Here is a 22,013-nt window from a genome sequence, read left to right on the forward strand (position 1 = left end):
GAGAGAGAGAGAGAGAGAGAGAGAGAGAGAGAGAGAGAGAGAGAAAAGTGACACCTTCCAGGATGGCCTATGGCGGAGCCCCATAGTCGTATTTGCTACTTGGATTAATAGGCAGCGTGTCAACCATAGACACGGTTTCGCGCACAATTTGTACGTAAATGTCAATAGCACCGTACGAAGAAAATGTGCGATATATGTTTAGAGCTAGAGGAATCACGACAAAATGGAGGAAACCCTAGCAGAGGGGAGAGAGAGGGGGAGGGAGGGAGGATGCGGGGAGGTGGCGACGTAGGGCAGGGAGTTTACGAGGCTAGAGAAGAGGGAAGAAGGAAGGCGACGGAAAACGGAGAGGGGGGGGGGGTGGATGTAGAGAAGCAGAGAGAATGAGAGATAGAGAAGGGGGGTAGGAGGTAAGAACTCGATGGCAGAGGAGTGGTTGGATCGGGAACCACGAACGCATACCGCAAGGGGGCAGTTTTACTCACTGCTTCACTTCTGAACTCTGGTCAGGCCGGCTAGTTAACTGGCTTTCCTATCGTACATACTTTTCTACATACGCACCAAATACAGCCACTAGGCAAAAGCTGGTTTTGATTAACACCGACGATAACCGCCGATGACACGCTACGTCACCAGGTTTATGACGTCGATACCCCGATAAATTACGCACTCTTATTATTATTATCGGCGGCGTGTCAGCCACGTTTACTCTGCGCGCGGTTAAGAACCCGGATTAATGGTAAGTCCTCATGGACGCGGTCACGCGTTTGCGCGTTTGCCAGGCGGAACGCACACGTTCGAATTCCACGCTCTGTCACTGACGTGCACACGCTGCTTGCGATTAAAACATCACTACCGCAAAGCACTGCAAATATGGATGAAACGTTTAAAAAGTTCCACACGCTTCGACTCCTTGTCTTTCCGATGAAACTTTTCTTCTCTGCTTTGAAAAAACTTTGATCACGTTTCCAATTCACACATCTTCGACGAGTTCACCTTTGTTTCGACACATTTTATTTTTACGTACGGTGCACCAAGTTTGAATTAACAGTCAATAATCGAAAGTAAAACCGTGCCGGTTAATCGATACGTGTATTGTTAAAGCATTTCTATTACAGAAAGTTTATTACTTTGATGTTTCAATATTAAACAACATTTTAATATTGTACATTTTGAATCGCATAAAAAAAGCACGATGCGGCAGGTTTACATTCCAATTATTATATTCTGTGTGTTTATTTCACGAAGATTATAACGTATTATTCACTTGATCGATAAACTGATACACGTAAATTACTCACTGGATGGACAACAAATAATTATAGCGAGAGAAGATAAGGAATTCTTGTAGCGTAACATTGAATATTTTTAACGCTACGTATTCTTAATACGATGTTTTCCGTAACTAGAGAATGATCTTGTTATCCGTCTTGTTTTCGTGTTAATAGAATGTCACAGGATGGAAGACAAATTATAAGAAACGTTAAAAAACATTGTACATTTTACTGTTTCAGTAAATTAGATGTATTATATAATATTGATGTGTACCGCAACCTCGATATGATCAAGATGATTACGAAAATACTAGTACAATACACATAATCACGCGACGCAGTAAAATGTTACGATAGCATCTATTTGGTGGAGTCAGGAAGAGATGAAGCGAAAGTAAACACAATGTTTATAAGAGTATCGATATCAAACTGTAAGGGCCATCTTGAAATTGTACTGGAGATGTCCTTAACAACCTAAACGTGTTGAATTCCACGGGAGAAACAATCGAATCCGTCACCGATCGTAATACAAGTATTTCCACACAACGAACACAATCAATCGTTAAACATGATTTGAAATCTAGAGGTTTTCGCAACGATAATTACGGCTATGATTTAATTAAAGGTTGTCGTAAATGTTTATTTTTGTGTGGATATAGGTATCGAAAAGATTAAAAGATTACGGAAGGTCGAAAAAATGTATGGAATTGTAGGTGGTGGTATTGTCATGTAGGAAAAGTTGTGTGTTGCGTGTGATGAATTAAAAGGATGGATTCCGATGATGGGATTTACGGATGTTTCGTTTCCTTTGATTCGTGCTCGATTAAACATGCGAAAAATCCGACAAGGGATAGGAAACTTCCTTATCGATGAATCAATGGCCGTGCCCGGAACTGGGCTAGAGGGCTGGGGAATCGTTCCTCCGGCAGCGATTTGCTTTTAAGACAGAGTCTCCGGTCTGTATTTACGCGCTTACGCGAGTGTACGTAAGCATTGGTTTCAGGAAGGTTACATGCCAAGTGGTATCGTATACGAACCCAGTGAATCGGGACATGCGGATTTTACAGTGCACACTCCTCTAACCCTGACGATCTGGTTCGGGTATGGCCATAACCATGGAGGTCGTGTATCGAACGATTTAAACGCCGCACGTAAGCTATCTTTCCGACTACACGCACGAAGCTTGGTTCACTTCGTGTCTTCCTCGGCAGTGCAGTTCCACTTGTAAAAGTGGCGTGCGGTTAGCTCGCCGGGTAAACAGCACCAGCACCAGCAGCACCGAGTGCCGTCAATGGCCACGATAAACGGCATTACGCGTAACGTTTCCACGGGCCGCAAGCGAGCCAAAAACCCCGACGTGGACTCGCCTAATCGAAACGGAACTGGAACTGTCCGACCACCGTGCCCCCGCTCGCAAACTACTATCTAGCCGGAGGTTTCTCTTTCTCCCTTTGCTCGCTTACTCTCGCACTCCCTCTTTCCTTTCCTCTCCTCTCCTCTTCTTTCCTCACCGCTCCTATGTACGGCAAATGAGCAACGCGCGAGATTCCGAGATGCGGCAAAAGGTGCAACATCCATCTCCCCGCGACGGCGCTACCGCTCCGCGATCACAACGGACAGAGAAGAGAGAGAGAGAGAGAGAGAGAGAGAGAGAGAGAGAGAGAGAGAAATTCGGTGGGAGCGAGAGGGAAACTAAGAGAGATCGAGAGGAAGCAAAGCGGGGAAGAGGAAGGCAAACAGAGGTTACCGAGCACGCCGGAGAGGGACGGACGGTGGTGTAAGTTGGAAAGAGACCCGGTCCGACTGACGGAGAGGTTTTACAGGGGGAGGGTCAGGAGGGGCAAAGGGAGAGGAAAAGGGAGCCGGAGGGAGGCATATGAGACATTCCTTCAGTGAACGGGTCGACCGAGTGTGAGTGCAAGCAAGCCGGTAAAATCGATGTGGCAAAGTGTGGCTGTGCCACTACGGCGTGCAAAGGGTGTGTGTATACCCTGTATGTGATCGGTGGTCTCTGGTCTGCCCTGTGGCGTTACTTCGTACAGTACTTGTATGTAATACAACTCACGGGTGGGTATTCGTCGTTAAATCATGTCAAATGGAACGAAATATATGGACAGAGTGAAACGTTTGCACGATATTTTTAGTTTGTATCACGGAATTTTTAAATACCAATCAAACTACGTTACGTTCCAACGATAACTGTCGTCAAACACTTTCTTTATCGCGGGACTGTACACTTTTCTTTCTATCGCTTGCTCCGTATCTTTTTTTTTTTTTTTTTTTTTATTATTCAGAATTAAATTATAAATCATTTATTAAACGTTTCGTACAAAGTTGCAACAGATGATCATTGAAACGTTTGTAATCATCGGTATATGTACCTATAGTATACATATATCGAAACTTGTCAATTCTACGGAAAGACAAGAAATATTTGGTGAAAAGTGATTTGTATCAAGTATCAAGTATTCGCCGACGAATCAAACAAATTTCACGTTGATGACAAAGTACGTACCCGATGAAAATGTACAAGTCTTGTCCAAGTATGTATCTGGAGCGAGTCGAAACACTATTTTAATCAGTGGAATCTTGTACCGATTTGCACGGTCATGTAAAGCATCGTGTACGTAGGATGGCACCTGTCTCCAAGTCGGACATGGAGCGCCCTCGCAGTGGTTCCGCTAGTTACGCTCCTGCAATATGCCGTGGCGACGCGTGCTTCAGGCTGTGCGAGGGCGTATTGGCGAGATATAGTCCCCAGTGGAGGGGATCGAAAGAACCAAGCGTACGTATGAGATGACGGCTCGACAGACGAGCATAACCGGTCGGACGGGAGGGCAGGCGGGAGAGTATGTCAGGTTTAGGTCGAACCGCACAGCGTTTCTCAGTAGTCGCGTTTCTATACTCGGGTGGTGCGGTCGTGTCGCTTTCCTCGACGTTCCCAGTCTCTTGATCTTGGTCTACAATTTCCACTCTGTTTTTTCCCGATTCGTAACCAACTACGTTTGCACGGAATAACGGTAACCACCGATTAGTCACAAATCACTGGTCTGACGTCACATTATTAATTCTGGACCGCGGCTCGAGAACGTTCCTGCGAAATATCTTGTTAGGCTCCGTCATTCGCGATTACAATAATCTTTCAGTATATTCCTTTGGTTTCTATAATTTGATATTCCGATACATGACTATCATCTCGTTACGTAATTTCACACAGTGTGTGTCTGTGTGTGTACCTCGCATTGTAATTTGTACTTTTGTTACGTGTTTGCGGATCTCGCACCGAATTATGAAATATTCAAGCTTCGAGTAAATCACCAAAATTGGTCTTGTCATCGGAACACTTGATACATCTTTCACACTGAATACGAACACAGTTGAAGGGAGCAGCGAAATACTAGTTCTTTCTATCGACGAGCAACGACGTCGAAAACGACGAGCAACGTTGCAATATTTCGGAAGCTGTGACAACACCGCATCGGGATAGTATTTTTATCGTATAATAGACGGAATAATTCCGTATCATGTTTAACTAATTTATAACGAATGTACATAAATGAATGTTTGTTTGCATACCTTGTGCGATATATGAAATGTTTGTGCAATAAATGATTGATTGTTCGTTAATGTAGGAAACGTGTTGCTTGATTTTCTTCAAAGATTGTGTTTCTAAAGTGTAAAGAAATTGAACAAGTTTATCTACTGATACAGTCTATCGATGTTTAAATGGAAACATACGGTGTTTAATATCAACAGTGATTTTAAACGTGATATGTAAGTCCAGAAATTACTTTTAAAGAAACGTTCCACGATTTTACCGGCTCTTATTTACATAAAATATTTACGAAACATAATAATAGCAAGCAGCTACCATACGAAGAAATGTCCATCTCTCGATAAAGATTGCGCGTGTAAATAAAAATTCGTCGATTTTCGAGTCAATGGCGTCGAGCAATTATATGATGTATATAGTACAAATACCGCGAAAAATGAGAGCGAAAGCTGTGTAGAAGTTCGTAAAATAGATTTTAGAACGAGATTCGGTGAATATCGAGGCAAGAAACGGCCGCATAGAGAACGTACATATGTAGATAGGCGCACGTCTGGCTCCTAGACCTTGCAATGCCATTCGATCGTAGAAAACAGAGCGGCAATGGCAACAAGAGCCCACGGGTGTTTGACGTGACGGCGGCAACATAGCAATGACTATATCCCCACTCTTTCGTAGAAGCGGCCACTGTTTTCTCCTCCATACGTTGGCTTAGCCTCCTCCAATCAACTCCCAATAGGTCGCACACTCATTAGCCCAGTCGCGCGCGCGATTCTCTCCCTCTGCTCCCGTGCTGCCGCTTGCCGCTTGCCGCTTGCCGCCGGCCGATCAGCTGGTCGGCCACGCGACGTTGCCTCGTTGCTCGGCCTGCGCGCTGGCTCACCGTTCCAGCCACGCGGTTTTCTGTGTACACCGTTTCAGAGAAGGTTAGGTGCGTCCCGATATTCCGTGTAAATGGCGTATGCGCACTGCACGTTACAAGGACGAGTTCTCTGATCTTGCCAAGTTAAGACGCCTCCCGCAGTACGGCACAATCATCGCTTAACCTTGCAATTTTTTTTGTTCCTCTCTATTAAACGTACAAATTATTTCTGTACCGGTGTATTTAAGAATTTGCCACTCCAACAAATTTTCTCTACTTTTAACTCTATATTAACTTTAGTTTTTAATTATTACAAAGTAGAAGTAATAAACATTTGTCTTATCTTCGATTAATCACTTTTTTCGATTAGAAGCAACTTCTTATCGACTCTTATATAGTAAGCTTTTCTTTCTTTATTCTGTTTATACTTATTTATAGTTTATACGAAATTATTATACTCTCTTCGACTCGTTTTTATACTTTATACTGCATTTATTTATTTATCGTTGTTTATACCTTTTCATTTAATGTCTTTTCACGTAATCGTCTTGCATCGCTTCAAAGTAGCATCAAAGGGTGAAACTTGTAATTAGTTGTACCTATTAAAGTTGATTTACTGACGCGAACAAAAATATGTATATTTTTTAACATTCGAATAGAAGATGAACAATTATAATCTCGTTGAACGAGCCAATAATATTCTGCCCATCTCTGTACCACAGCAGAAAATGTGTGACATCACATATGCATGTATGACGCGTAACGCGTTCCGACTCCCAATTGGTAGAATGCAGCGTCACCAACGTCGTCCTACCAATCGAAAACCTTCGTGGCTTCGTTACAGCTCTGATGCCACAATTTTTATGCTCCCCGGTGCACACAATGTCCCTAAAGAATTGAGAACAGTGCAAAACATGTATTTCCCCAGGATAGAAAATTATTTTGTCAAACAACTCCGTTAACCTCTTCGTGCTTGGGCTAGAATTTGCAATAGACACCAAATTTATAATGGTTTTATTATTACCCTATTAACCGTATCTTTACCTTTTAAAGGTAATTCTTGAAAGTTGGTAATGTAGTACAGACTGGACCCATGTTCGACGAGACTATTAAACTTGAAATTTGCTGATAAATTTAGTTGAAATTACAATGATTAAAAAAAGAAAAAAAAATAGATAGATATATATATATATATATTTTCCATTTACGGACCTCCGTCAAAGTCTTCCCCGGATTAACGTTGACTATAAAATGAAAATAAATAAAATATGAAATATAAGAAAATATAAGAAAATATAAGAAAAGGCGAGTAATGTTTTAATTAATTTGAATTACATTTGTAAACTATTGTTCACTGTGTAAATTACGCAATAGGAAAGAATAATATTCACTGAAACTGGACGCAGGCACGAAGAGGTTAAGACGAATAGAAGCAGGTGAACGGCAAACTGATAAATGTACATATTATTCGTTCGGTGGGAAGATGAAAAGGAAGTAAACAACAGATCGGGATCCCATTGGTCCGTTCTGTCGACACGTCATTCTGGCCAGGAATGTATCGTATCGGCCGTAAAGGAGGCTTCTCAAGTCTCGGCACGTACTTTACTCGATATTTTTCACTTTCTCTTGCTCATGTATCGCAGATAAGATTGCTAAACTGTAAATATTAATTTGTGTAAATTCTATTGTTATCTACATTTGTTCGGTGCATGGCTCACTGGTGTTTCGGTCCTGGCCCAGTCACGTGCTTTTGTTTACCTCATTTTTATCTTTTCAGCGAATAGACAGTAACGTTTACTATAGACAAATTTGTCTCTGGTTTCTCCGGGTTGGTGCGAGTTCACCGACAATGTTTACATCGACACTGACTTTTGTTTATGTTGCTTTGAGCTGAAAAGTCTTTTAAAAAATTTAAAAGCATACGTCCCAAATTATACGGATGCTGAGACTCCTTTCTGCGCGGGGACCTGCGTCCCCTCGATCCCCCTGAAAGCAATAGGCATCCCTCAGACTAACCATGTAAGTACACAGCTGCGAGGTGCACTGCAGTACATACGTATAGTTGGAGGCTTCGCTCCCAAACCGCCGACCGGGGCAAAGTCGCCGGACCCCCGTTTTTTTTACTGGACGAATAAAGATCATGCAACGATACAAGCTCGTGTAACTTGTAACACGTGATGGCAAGAAATTGTTATGGTACGCGGTATGTATACACAACATAGAGAAATGTCGGAGTCGGTGTCGATGTCGACGGCGATGGCGATGGCGATGGCGATGGCGATGGCGATGGCGATGGCGATGGGAAAATTGTCGGCGAAATTGAACGTGTCGGTGAAACGGTGTCGATGTAAACATTGTCGGCGAAACGATCGTCGGTGATGTCACACCCGTCACGACCCGTTTTAAAAAGCTGCTCTCTATATTCCCATGGTTTCTTCTGTAATTTATCATAAATTAATCTGTATAAAGGACTCGACATACACATACAGCGTTACATACAGCTAGGAGCTGAAGAGAATGATCTCAAGGGGTACACTTGAAGGGGAATGCTTCTTGACTGTTGCAGTCAGTGTTCTCTTGTGCCCAACTTAATATTATGCGTTACAAAAGAATCTAAATTCAACACTAGCCAATAGATGACACTCTTGGTAGGTTTGGGTTAGTCGTGTGCGTTAACGAGGGAAGAATAAAAATTCGAAATACTTGCTCGTCTCTTTGAGGATAATACAAGACCGTACCTTTGGTATCATACTCTTCAGCTTTTGGCTGTACATACGCACAGACGTGTATGTACTCTTTTCGTTGCTTAATTCCTGCCGTGACGTTCTCCCGTATTAGCTCCATGGACGAACATGAACTAACAAAGTGAATAACGTTGTAGGTAAAGAGCTCTCGAGTCTCCCGGCGTTACCAGCTTAGGAATTGGAGCGTGCGGCGGCGCCACTTTAGATTCTCTACATCAGGGGTCGGAAAACTATGGTCCGCGGGCCAGATTCAGCCAATCACAGTTGAGCAAATGTTGTTTCTTAATAAAGAATCAGGAGAAATTCATAAATATCTAGATTTATTCGTAGATAACCAATGCCAATCCTATGGGATGAAAGTTTCGATGGTGGTTTTTACCCTCTTCAGAACGAATCGTAACCAATTAAATAAGTAATCCTTAATTAACAAAATGATCGCTGTTTAGTCTGGTAAAAAAATAAATAAAATATCAATGAGCACATTGAATCCTACTTAGATGTCTCGAGACAAGTAAAAAGATTGCTAAGAAGGTACAATAATATAACTAACATACCAATACAAACAGCCAAATAATGCCCATAGATACTCATGCGATTTTAATTTCGAATGAAAAAGAAAGTGAGTTAATATCAACAAATCAGAAAATCTATATATCTATAAATATTTCATTATCGATGGAAAATAATAAGACTATGTTCGAGCCTGGACAATAATATCGTGAAAATTAAAAACAATTTTCTACGCGCGTACCAATAAGAATAAAATGTCTGCACGATGGACTGGGTAAAGTGTGTTGTTTCCTTACAAGAATTTAATTAATATCGAAATGTTCGAAATATATAAAATTGCAGACCATGATCAATAGTTGCAGGTTGCAGTTTATGTACGAGAAAATTGCGAGGTGTTTGCGAGTCCAGGCGAACGTCTCACCCTTGGAAGTGTTTAATAAATTTAGGCGTTTCTTTCTTGTTTTCTTCGATTTTCCGCGCGTCTGCGCACGTTGCGCAATCTATCGAGCCGTAGTGTCATTGAGTTCTCAAATGCATATGTATATGCACACTACTGTCCACAAGCATCCCAATACTTAAACGCTCACTGTTACTGGATCTGCGAGGAATACAATAGCGAGGGAACCATTATCGAAGCCACGGAATAGTCAACCGAGACGATTTCTCATAGTATGTAAAATATACATTACTTTTTTCATTATTAATTATTATGTAATTACTATATTATATACTATATAAATATACATACTATACTATACTATACTATATACTATACTATAGTAGAGAGAGAGAGAGAGAGAGAGAGAGAGAGAGAGAGAGAGAGAGAGAGATTTGTTTATTTAATTTTTCTCGGTAAAATACTCGATGTGTGATATGTTGGAAAGTGTAATTACTTCTGAATGATGGTGCATATGTATAATGTACAGTGTCTCGTGTGTCTCGGTAATCCAATAAAAAACCCACCCTTGACGCATCATACATACATAACAATGCTACATAATGTAACATCTAAATTAAACAGAAAAATTGGCAATGAACGTTCAAATTCGGAAACGACACTTTGGACAATTTTCAAAAATTTAAATAGACATGTCTAAAACAAATGATTGCTAAACTACCACGGTTAATGCAAGCAATAATTTCCCACAAAAGCGGATATACAAACAAAAATAATTAATTTTCTTTACATCACTGCATCATAAGAACATCTATGGTATTATACAATTTCGATACCCACGTAACAGACTTTCAACTGATAATTTCCATTGACAAATATTTACATTATAGTAACGTTAATACGGTATTTACCTGAATTTCCTAAGTGTCCGGATACTTATGGATGGTAGTGTACATAATATACAGGGTGTCTCTAGATTACTTGGTCAGTGGTAATGTAAGAAGGCTATCCTTAACACGTTCCGTGTCGCACGGGTCGTGACCCACGATGGACTTTCCGTTTAGGCTGCTTGTAGTTTTCGCTATTAAGAGAAACATTATTGTGAAATAATTTGTAATATCCAAACAATGATTGGCATAATAGCTTGTTTGTACAAAAATATACTTGATACGATAGTAACATTGGCGAGTAAAACATTTTAGATTGAAATTTCAAACCCATTTGGTATATTGTAATTGATCATTTATGATAAATAAAACACCCTCCCATTTACATAGTGTCATATCAAATATTTTGATATTATTAGTTCATTTTTACTATAATAGAATTTTAATGAATACTTGTTGTACAAATGTAGACTTTCTTTATTCACACGAGCAATATTTTCTTGTTAAACAAACGAAAAAGTATACAGATCAAAGTAATAAAAAAATTAACATTTTCGATAATTATGAAGAATTATGTTGCAGAAAAATACATGAATAATAATTAATAATAACAAAGTCATTTGCTTTCTGGTGGTAATGATAATCATTTACAAACTTTAATCATAATTAACAATTATTCACAATGTACAAATTATTACTGAATGTAGTAAAGAAAGAGAAAATATTTTTGCAATACTTATTTTGATACTAGTAAATACAATTACTCTTACAGTTTCTTTTTTATTTTTCTACGACATTATCCGTTATATAAATTAATGTTGAAAATGTCAATTTTCTTGTTCATCTCTATTTCAGTATTATTGTAAATATTAACATGCCGAAAAGATTTGGCGTTTCACCCGAAAACGTTTTAAAACTGTTGTCAGGACTTATCGTGTCAAATATAATTCACAATTAATATTTAATCGATATGTCTAGCGCAATTATCATACCGTGGGTCACGTGTCTAACCTACTCGGTGTGTCGACCTTTTCCTACACGAAACACCGACAATGTTGGCCGAACAACTATTATCAAACGAATCAAAAGAGCCTCGTATCTCTAACGAAATCTCATACAATTGAAACAACGATAAGAAAGTGTCACGAATTGAAAAAGTGAAAAACCACATTGACGACCGCAAGGATGACGTTGTCAGACACATCACAATAATACATGAAAATGTTCGATACCCAATTTAGAAGGAACTGTAACATCAAAATAGCAACATTTAATAACGATTATTTTTAACAAACTTTACGTATATGTGTTTATAAATTGTTTATACGACAGAATTAATCTTGCTGTATCGTATATCTTATAAATTACTTCTTCTTGATGATATTTTTAGATTTGGAAGAATTACAATAAAAATATTTATATGCTTTATATGATTCATGGATGAATAATGCTACGTGAATGGGAAAAATCGCGTGAAATTGGCGTGGCACGGAACGCGTTATTCATTTCATAACCAGGCTGCTATCAAATCCAAAGAAACACTAATGATGTAATGCAATTAATTTTCTTTAAAGCCAACGCGTGAACTCTACTTAAAAAATTTCTAAAGGTTGCGAAACAATTTAGTCTAGCACGATTTATTATTCATTGACGTATGAATGTTTTCGACTTTGTTATGTCACTCGTATCATCGAGTACTTGAACATTATTTGAATATTTAAAAAGAAGGAATAAATAAGAGTATCATGTGATAATTAAAAATAGTCTTTAGAATTGATTGGAATGTGTTGAATAGTACGCTTGAAAATATTCCGTTCGTGTTCTTTGCAGATTATATTGTATGTGGACGAAAAATAACATTCAGGGTGGGGCTCGAGTATATGAACCTCAACCAAACACTTAATGTAGGTAAATCAGTAACGATCGAATCCTCTAGTTCGTCCCTGTGGCACTAGATGGTTACTGCAGGTGACCTCTCTGTCGCAAAAAAAAAAGAAGAAGAAGAAGAAGAAGAAGAAGAAGAAAAAAAAGACCGGAAAAATTGTTTATGAAACTCGGAGTAATTTCGAAGAAACGCGACAAGAATCACTCTCTCATATTTCACCCTATTCAGCTTCTACGTTGAGAACACATCTCGAGCAAAAAGTATATCCAAGTAATTGACGCACGAATAATATATTTTATGCATTTAAACATTTTGAAAGTTGAAATGTTTGCTAGTGTAGATCGTGTTACAAGTTGGATGTAAATCCGTTTCGTGTAAAGTCGTTGTTCGATCGGGTTTACGGGGAGATGCAGAGACTCGGTGGTGCTTGCGGGGAATAATGTTCGTCTTGGCGAGTCACGAGTCACGAGTCACGAGTCACGAATCACGAGTCACTAGTCACGAGTTTCTGTCCCTCTACGTCGCGTAGTTATCCCCACTATGTTAACTGTATCTCATTCGCTTTCACTGTTTCTCACTCTCGTGCCCAACGTCCTCAGATGCGAGCAAGGCGAAGATAAATAAACAGCTCTCAACTGTTGGAAACCTGTGCCTTTAAGGTGTTCGACACACGGTCAAATATTATTGTGGAACATCGAACGAATACTACTGGCAAATAATATCGACCGTCTAGGGATGATATTCTCGACTGATTGCCAAGTTATTTTACTTTTAAACTCGATTTAAACAGTATAATCACATACAATGTAACACCATAAATGTCAACTTCCATTTCACGTTGGTAATATTTAATGTTAACATACAGTATATTATTTATACAAGTTCATTGTACTCTGAGAGTAACTAATATGGCCGTAACGTTCATTAAAATTTACATTCAATGAAGAAATTTCCATTTCAATGATCTCGCTATTAAAACAATATCTACTTGTTATATCGAGAGATGAAAAGGGAAGCGAGAAAATCAATTGATAATTTATTAGAAATTACTCATCGCTAGACCTACTTACAAGTCAGTGTTCGTACAAGTCCTGCATCGAAGCAGAAATTACCTAACAGTATACACTTTCTACTTGCACATGGTATCTCATTCCCCGTAATTCGGGGCTAAGCTCCGTGCAGTAGGTGGCGTCCGATGACAGCTCGTCAGCTACGCGTTAATTCCTAGGGGAGAATACTGCACCTCTGAACGGTTATACCCACAGATATCTATGTATAGCCTGTTGAGTTTACATCGGAATGGATAAATATCTAATAATAAGCTAAAGCTATAAAACGACGGAAATGTTTGTACAAAAGTTATTTGCTTCAAATGGACAAATTACATGGCGTAAATAATTTTGTTGTAAGTAAAGTAATGGCGGACATTTGAAAAAGAAATTAATTTTTTTTTAAATAGAATATTATAGATTTTTATCCATAACAAGAAAATTTTGCATTTCTTTAGACAAATTCGTCGACCTATAATACGTGGTTGGTTATTGTAACATAAAACCTTATAATTGGAGGTATCGATTTTAAATTGCTTTAAAATAGATTTTATACTCAAGTAGTTGCGATGTTTTGTAACTGTTTAAACAAAGAAAAGAAAAAAAGGAAATGTTTTTCAGAGATAAAAAGTGTATATAGTAAATAAAGGCTGTTGAGTTTCATGGTTGGCCCTTGAACGATATACGATACGAGGCATCTATCTATGTATGTTCTATTACCGCAGTGAACGTGCTAAATAAAAATGTACGTCGACGAGTATATGTCGTGATGATTCTAATAAATTAACAAGATACAATTTACAAGTGAAACAGTAAACAAAAATCTCGTTACGTATTAGTAGTCTGTAGTATAAGATGATCGTGTACACGTGTAATATACAGGGTGTCCCAAAAGTCGGGGAGGAGCCGGAAATGGGAGGTAGCTGAGACGATTCTGAATAACAATTTCCTTTGCAAAAATGTCGGATGGGGCTTCGTTAAGGAGATATTAAGAGAAAACCCCGACCAATCAGAGCGCGCGTAGACCGTTGGAGCGGCCGCGGTAGCGAAGGCTACGCGCTAGGCGGTAGCGTCAATGTCCTTCGATGCACGTCGAGTCACTTGTTCGCGTGCAAGCGCGGCCGCCAGCGCGTAGCCTTCGCTACCGCGGCCGCTCGAACGATCTACGCGCGCTCTGATTGGTCGGGTTTTTCGCTTAATATCTCCTTAACGAAGCCCCATCCGACATTTTTGCAAAGGAAATTGTTGTTCAGAATCGTCTCAGCTACCCCCCATTTCCGGCTCCTCCCCGACTTTTGGGACACCTTGTAGTTCAGAAATACAATACATACATACATATAACGAATAGAGATCGATTTTACCACCGACGCTTTTATTTTATTATTAATAAGTTTATTCTAATTTTAAATATACATGATGCATATTTTTAACCTCTGTAGATACAGACAAATGGTTCCAGTTTAATAATATCGGTTAATAGTACCCCGTCTATCAATCATTTTATTCTATTGTTCTAATAAACTGACTCCCCATTTTAAATATTTACATCTGAATTGATTCTACGTGTCTTTATTAAACAAAAATAAAATTAAAAAAAAAAAAGAAAAAAAAAAGCGTCTCTAATTGTAAGGGACAGAAATAAATACTAGCGATAAAAAGGTTATGTCTAGGCTGCGAATTGTTACGGATTCACGATACAAACTGATGTAATAAGTACACCCTGAACATAACCAATAGGTGTATCGGTATATTGTATGTACTTACGCAAAACGAAATAAAAATATTATTAATTGTAGAATATATTGAACATACATTCTGTATAGTTTTTGTATGTCTTCTGTAATTACTGTACACCACAATTCAATCAAATCTACAGTCCAGTTACGGCAACTAAAAATCCCTCGAGCCGTCAAATCAAATTAGGCCATTCGTTGGTTTAATTAGGTGTTACAGAAGTAAACGAATCAAAATATTGAAATGCACAATGGAGATATCTTAATGGAGTGAATGACAGAGTGCACGGGTCGGTTGGAAATCATGTCGGTGCAGATAGACGTGATTATAGCGCGAAGCGCTTTAAGAGTGTTCGATTGGTAGAACGAAAGTCACAAATAGCATTCTAGCAATCGGAATGCTTAGCACCTCTGCGACGTCACAGACTTACGCGGTCTGATTTTCAGTCGGTAGAATCAGTAGCGGATCTAAACTTATCGAGACCTGATGCCCGAGGAACGCTTTCTTTTTCTCGTGAAATCTGCCTCGTGAAAGACAAATCGTATCGTGAAATTGTATTTTAATCCTATCAAGTATAGAAATAACGCCGACGCGGGTCATCTAACAAGATTAAATGCTTACCAGTCGAATGTATTTGCAGATATTAAATTTGAAAAAAAAAAAGAAAAGAAAAAAAAGAAAGGAGAAAAAATGAGTAAAAAGTAGGTTATTCGTGTAAACTACACTTACACTATATTTAAAAAAAATCAAGTTAATTTTCTTCGAATGCACTTGGATAATAATTAAATGAAAAGATGTATAAACTGGTTGCTGTTAGGTGCCCTGAAGCTGAAGCATCTTTAGTTTCAGGCAGATCCGCACCTGGGTAAAATGCGGCGTCGCCAATGTCATTCTACCAATCGGAAGCCTCGCGGCATACGCGCGGCTGTGACGCGACAATTTTTTTTATTCGTCATCGTACAGAGATTGTCTGAAGTTATGAGTCAGACGACGCTTACGAAAGAGGTAGGGGTCAGCGACGTAAATTTCAGCGGGCATCTTTGAAAAGAGAGAGTTATTGTACCTAGACGACATCAAGTGTTTACATATCAACGCGACGAATTCAACTGACATTTCTCTCCCAAAAGAAACTTCGGTCAAAAAATCCGATTAATAGGCCACCGGTGAGTAAGAATATTAAGATAAACAAAGTAACGTGTTTTTTGAGAAAAGAATACAAGCTTTTGTGAAGTAAACAGTGTTTACTTTAGCAACAAAAGGTAATTTCATCGCGGTTGCTTCCTATCCAATGTCTAGCTCACAAAGTTATCCAAATTTCCGTTTGTTTTCCAGAAAACATTCTTCGCATGCTTTCGTCTAGCCAGATGGTTAAAACTGACCACTGTGTGACGGTCGGTAAAAAGACGGCCGTCTTGCACGATAAGATAGATCCGTTCCTCGCGTATCGTGCACCAGATTACCGCGAGTCGGCACCTGGTACATACCCGTCTAACCGAGAGTTGTTCGATCTTGTTCAAATAATCACGGTAAACATCAGCAATCGGAAGTGACAATAATAATGCCGGACGAGTATAGAAACGAAGAGGTAAACGAGTAACTACATTAACGGGTTGTGTAAGTGGGCAGTCTACTAAGCGGATGAGTAATCATATAAATAGACAGACAGCTGTCTAGGCGAATACGCAAATAAGCAGATAGTCGGCCAAGCAATTACGTGCATAAGCGAATGGAAAGATCTACAAGATAAGTAGATAAATAGACGAGTAAGTACGTGGACGTACTGTGGCAAGCTGTCAAGAGGAAAGGATCGCGTCGCGACCGAGGGACGGAGGGGACGAGGGAGACATTTTCTTTGCTTACTGAGGCGTCGATGTATCAGCAGTCGGCGAGAGAAATTCACCGTGGCGGTTAAAGCGGACGGTAATGCAGATTGCAAGGTGAACTCTAGGCGGTTTCTGTTACCGCGATGCATTACACGCGTGGACTCTGCATTTCCCGAGTTTTCGCTCTCAAGAGTCATCTACACCAGTGGTGCGCAACCTGTCTAGCTGCTGGTAGACGGATCGTGTTCAGATAAAATAATGTTTTACCGCGGAACAACGTTACAGTTGTTCAAAATATTATTCAGAATTTTTAGCTAATTTGCATTCAGAATGCGAAGAGTAACTATCAATTACTCACTTTTATCAACTCCGTGTAACTTTTAGGTAGCATGCTAATATATCGATATTTCATCGGGTAATTTCATTTTTTTCTTTTTTTTTTTCAGTTGACAGCATTATCAATCAGATATAGTCAAGCAAACGCGTGACAAGTTGTCTGCAGAAAAAATTCGTTCCATAGAGAGTTAACAGAAAATCACTTAAGCGGTATTTGAACGTATCTCAAAGTATTTAAAGAAATTTGAAAAATTGTCGGTTTTACAGCTGTTTAAAGGCATTCGAAAAATGATAACTATCCAACTAGCTAACGGTTGAGAATAAGCTTTCGTGGGTTTACAGGAAAATCATTTAAGTATCGAATTCAAAGTAATTAATATATGCCTTGTTTTTCTGATACGTATAATTTTAAAAATGTGAGAAAAAAAAAAATTGTCAATATAGCCATATTGCCATTTATACTGTAACCTATTAATCGCGGTGGTCTACTTACAATGGTCAGACAAGGCTTTTGATATCCCTAGTAACATTATGCGTATCCATTCATGTACGATCAATCGAAGAAACATAATCGCGACATCGTATCATATATAATTACTGTTATTACATATTACATAACCTACCTAACTTTGTATAGCGAATAATCGCAAAACATGATATTCATTTGGTGCATCAATTATGCGTTACAAATAATTATCTTAATAGATAAATATTGTTTTCTCGTATTAAAATTCCTCTTTGTACAATGAAATATTTATACATGTAATATAATTAATCATTCATTCGTGATATTTAATTATAATATTATTAGACAAGTACCAATTTCCTCTGCTATATTACAACTTGCAATTTTAAATTCGTTATTTTGGTTCATGCACAGTGCGTGACAATAAATTCCGTAAAGAATAGTAGCTACGATACCAGTTTTGACGAGCAGAGAATGGTGTGGCCGCGATGGCCATCGATACTACTGGAAAAACACTCTGCCGCACACGACGCCGACCGACGGGAAGAGGTTACAACTTTTCGAGACTCGAAAAGGCTTCAGGAACGTCGAACACGGGTCTGTCCGTACGTGTTTAGTTCCCAAGGTTGGTAGGTAGGTAGGTATGTATAAACCTTCCATACAATGCGCGTAGTACCCACTTACTATCGAAAGGATCAATACGGGGGACATGCACCAGCAGCTTGCTTGCTTGCTTGCTTGCTTGCTTTCATGAATCTCTCTCGCTAAGACTGTAGGTCACGCAGCGACGTACGATTACTTTTTCACGGCGAAGAAAATACGACAGTTTTTACCACACGATCTAAACCAACTAATGTGTAATCTGGTAATCGTGACGAATTTCCACAAATTTTTATTTCCGTTAATACGCGTTTTACTATAAAACGTTCCGAGTACATCCTGGCTACATTTTCACTCTATCATTTTTTCATTGGAATTCAATTTCTTTTCTCGTAACGGACCTTTTGGATAATATTATATTAACATTAAGCCTACTACGATTGATCAAATGACCGTTTTTCAGCTATTGTCTATAGATCTTGTATGTATGTATCGATACGATACACAAATTATATACAATTGTTTCTTGTATTATTGAATTTAGTGTCACGGTGAAATATGTATTTTTGCACACAATTGAAGAAAGTGTTTTCTATACCAACCATTTCATCGATCACAGTAGAATTAGCTATAAATGAAATGTCGGCAAGTTTAGTGTTAACCCTTTCAGTGGCGAACAATGATATGTCATTGTGGGCGAGTCACTATGCGGTTGCGTGTGAAAATGACAAGTCTTAATTTGGTTTGATGCGTTTAGTAGATGTTTCTGTCGTTGACGTTCCATTAGGTTAATCCAATTACAATATTATAAATAATACCCACACCGTTATAGATGATTTCGAATTGGTTCGATTTACCGATGATGTACAATTATGTGACGAAAGTGTATAGACGTATAATATTATTACAAATAATTAAATTCACGTTGTTTATGTTTTATATAGTTAAACTGCATTATAGGGCTAATTCTGTTCTATTTGTGAATACTGTTTATAAATGATAAACAATCATTTCAATTTTCAATACACATAATTAATATAATTATGAGTAATTAATTAGTTTCAAGTCAGTAATTATTTTTTTCTTTGTGTATCAATATGTTTTTTGTTTAAATTTTGCAATCATCATTCTTGTTTCAAACTAAATCAATTTACCTTATTACTTGGACCGATTTAACCGAAATGTGTACATTGAACATTTTCAAAATTCAATAATGCTATGTGTAGTCCGCCCCCCCCCTCTTTTTTTAAATTATATAACATTTATCTAAATCAATTTTAATCAAAGTTATTGCCTATAGAGTTATCGATGTGGTTCTAACTGTGTATACATGTACTGTTGGTGCACGAGTTTTACAAAAAACCTTCTTGTAAATAACTTGTTTAGAAATCCAAATTTTCTTAAAAATTAGACATTTTTACTTTGACAGTCATTAAAATTCTAATGTGTAATAATTTTTCTTCTATTCCTTTCATTAACATACATGTTTATTGCACAAACCACGCGCACGCGCGCACGCACGCACGCACACACACGCGCTCACGCATCTTTAACTTTCTTCAAATTTCTATGAATCTCTAATTTTCAAGTAATTATATTCAAAAGAATGTTTAAAACGGTATCAAAGCAACCCAGATTTCCTACGTAATGATACGAAACAATGCAGTAAACAAAGCAGAAAATGGACAAAGAGTAGGATATTTAATTTTCGTTCCCCGGCCGAGAAAATAGCTAGACACGGTCCTGAGTGTGAGGGGTTAAAAGAGTGACGAAATCTACGGGCGTAGCCGATCGCATTCTTCTTGCGCACAGACTATACACTCCGTCTACGAAAAAATGTCCCTACGAAAACAGTGTCGATGATAGTACGCATCGATAAGCAGTTGGTGGCGTCAATAAAAATTGGCGTCGATGCATGTCCTATATGTATGTTGACAACACATAAGGTCGTTCAATGTCGACGTCGATGAAAACATTGTCGGTACATAACACGTTCATTGGTAATATTAAATAGACTCCGCTATCGCATTCTCTGAATGCAGGAAGCGTGTCGGCGGTGAAGTCTCGATAATTGTCAAGTGGTATCGTTTCTTCGATAGAAACTGATAGTTGACCCTTTGCGATTCTAATTTTCTGGTTTCGGTACATTTTTGTCGAATCTCACTCGACATTGAACTGCAAAGGGCCGACAGTGACGATGTGGATGGATTTCTTCGAATACAGAATTTTGTGCGTAAAGACTTTAGCACGTTTAAGACGTACAACAACAGCAAATAGAAAGAATAAGATTAATAAATACATTAACGCTTTAGCGACTGGTAGCGATTGAACATGTAATTAAATTTAATAATACTTTTTATTTTGACAATAATAGTAGTATTATACAACTTTTGTGGAAACATTCGGTGCTATTTCAGTTACAAATAACAATTAACAAAGTATCGGTTGCCATGACCAAAGGCAGATTAATTGGTTGGCAGTCAGTAAAGTGTTAACATTAGTTCCTTGATCCTTAAGAATTTAAATATATGTATAATAAACTACTATATTATTTGATGGCAAAATGAAAGATACTGTCCGTACGATTCTCAAAAGATGCACGTTACTAGTTGTGATAATTGACTCTATATTACATCGTTTGTAAAAATGGTGAAATAGAATGGTGAAAATAGATCCAAGACACGATGTAGTTCAGTGAACTTGATTTATTGCAAGTCAGAGAGCAATTTCAATGTTTACGGTAGGACGACGAGCGAGGAAGACTAGAAACGTCGGAAGCTGCGTTTCAAGTAGCATCCGCCAGGGGCAACCAGAGTGTCACCAAAGGTATCAAGAGAAGGGTACTGGCGGAAGAAACGAACGTCCACAAACAGCTTGGTCTTTAGCGAGGGAACGCGACACGATCGTCGCTGCTCCACTGAACGAGTAGAGCCGGTGGCCGGTGTTGTGTATAAATAGACGGCACGTCGCGTCGACCGCCCGTCTGCTCTCTCATTGTTGGCTGTTACGCTGTTACACGCACGCCACTCTGGCTGCTTATGCGATAAAGGGTGGTTTTCATATCGATTCCTATCACGGTTCTCTACATTACCGACACTCCACTTCCCTGCAGATAGAACGATAACTAGTCAGAAATAGTAGGTTTACCGATTAATCTTCGACCTTTTTCACGGCGAATGTATTAGGCAATAAATATACACACTTGTCATTTGGTAGATTAACACTAGGTTTACGGAACGTGATCATTTTTAGCAGTTTCAACATTTAAAGCCACTTTAAAAGTTGGTATCACACACAGGGATATTCTTGATTCTTTATGAACCAGAGTGCAACACTTTATTAAGCAAAAATCATCGATTATTTCTGACCAATGAATTTAACAAAGAGTAAGGGGATCAATGACAGCGTTAATTTATCTTCGCAACACTAAAGAAAATGATCAAAGCCTTTAATGGGATTCTCGCTAGTCTCAAATAATTAAAATTATTTGAAATTCAAATACTCTAACAGGAAATGGTTAAAGTCATTATTATATTAAACTATTAACATAATTTGTTATTACATTTTATTATTAAAAATCAATCTTAATGTTTTATTTGTTTCTTAACTTCCACTACGATGATTCTCAGTCTGTTAATTGTTATCACAAGTGTTTTTGTATCGGTTGACACTCCGTTTCGCGTAATTTCACACAACTAATATTTTCAGAATGTGTGCACTGGACAATTAATTTATGCTGTTTTACAGGAAGCACACACACGCGCGCGCGCGCGCGCAAAAGTTTGCCGAAGACTGAATATGAATACGGTTCTACACGATTTTGGGCCGAAGGAGTGAGTGGGGGTATAATCTCGAGAACTACCTGGTTTATTACCCTTGTGCCGGAAATTCTAGGG

At 38.6% G+C, this 22,013-nt stretch overlaps 2 protein-coding genes across 27 annotated transcripts in view; one reads left to right on the plus strand and one right to left on the minus strand.

The window, feature by feature from the left end:
• LOC128891942 (serine/threonine-protein kinase tousled-like 2) overlaps positions 1-22,013 on the minus strand; it is a 38,874-nt gene that overhangs the window by 6,731 nt on the left and 10,130 nt on the right. Inside the window, exon 4 of one of the 15 annotated variants that reach the window (XM_054151935.1) lies at positions 10,249-10,418. The exons of 9 other annotated variants lie outside the window; for them this stretch is intronic. Coding sequence is in view for 1 of the 6 variants with exons in the window: in XM_054151934.1 (XP_054007909.1) it covers positions 55-84 (30 nt within the window). In the remaining 5 variants the exon portion in view is untranslated. Of the gene's footprint in view, positions 1-54; positions 204-485; positions 640-2,311; positions 2,619-3,789; positions 3,919-5,357; positions 5,625-10,248; positions 10,419-22,013 lie in introns of those variants that run through there. 5 more of the 15 variants (XM_054151938.1, XM_054151940.1, XM_054151936.1 and 2 more) reach the window with 5 other exon arrangements.
• Positions 2,873-17,960, plus strand: LOC128891950 (uncharacterized). 12 transcript variants are annotated; one of them, XR_008460968.1, is made up of 5 exons: positions 4,067-5,048; positions 8,568-8,693; positions 9,297-9,609; positions 15,736-16,055; positions 16,225-17,960. XR_008460968.1 is itself a non-coding variant. In XM_054151949.1 (3 exons), exons 1-3 carry the CDS (start codon positions 3,774-3,776, stop codon positions 8,844-8,846), a joined length of 477 nt encoding a protein of 158 aa, XP_054007924.1. In that variant the 5' UTR covers positions 3,330-3,773; the 3' UTR covers positions 8,847-9,283. The 12 variants fall into 12 exon arrangements, 1 of the variants encoding a protein (XP_054007924.1); XR_008460971.1 differs by lacking the exons at positions 15,736-16,055; positions 16,225-17,960 and adding an exon at positions 12,055-12,226; XR_008460974.1 differs by lacking the exons at positions 4,067-5,048; positions 9,297-9,609; positions 15,736-16,055; positions 16,225-17,960 and adding exons at positions 3,330-3,781; positions 3,892-4,059 and having other exon boundaries at positions 8,568-9,283.

This window comes from Hylaeus anthracinus, unplaced genomic scaffold, assembly GCF_026225885.1.
Source record: "Hylaeus anthracinus isolate JK02 unplaced genomic scaffold, UHH_iyHylAnth1.0_haploid 12002, whole genome shotgun sequence".
NCBI lineage: Eukaryota > Metazoa > Arthropoda > Insecta > Hymenoptera > Colletidae > Hylaeus > Hylaeus anthracinus.

Bases quoted from the DNA above. Each gene is read 5' to 3' on its own strand.
- LOC128891950 (XM_054151949.1), top strand. From the start codon at position 3,774: ATGACAAAGTACGTACCCGATGAAAATGTACAAGTCTTGTCCAA. The intron at 3,818-3,905 runs GTATGTATCTGG...TCGTGTACGTAG, and splicing joins AATGTACAAGTCTTGTCCAA to GATGGCACCTGTCTCCAAGT. The intron at 4,060-8,567 runs GTACGTATGAGA...ATAACGTTGTAG, and splicing joins GGGGATCGAAAGAACCAAGC to GTAAAGAGCTCTCGAGTCTC.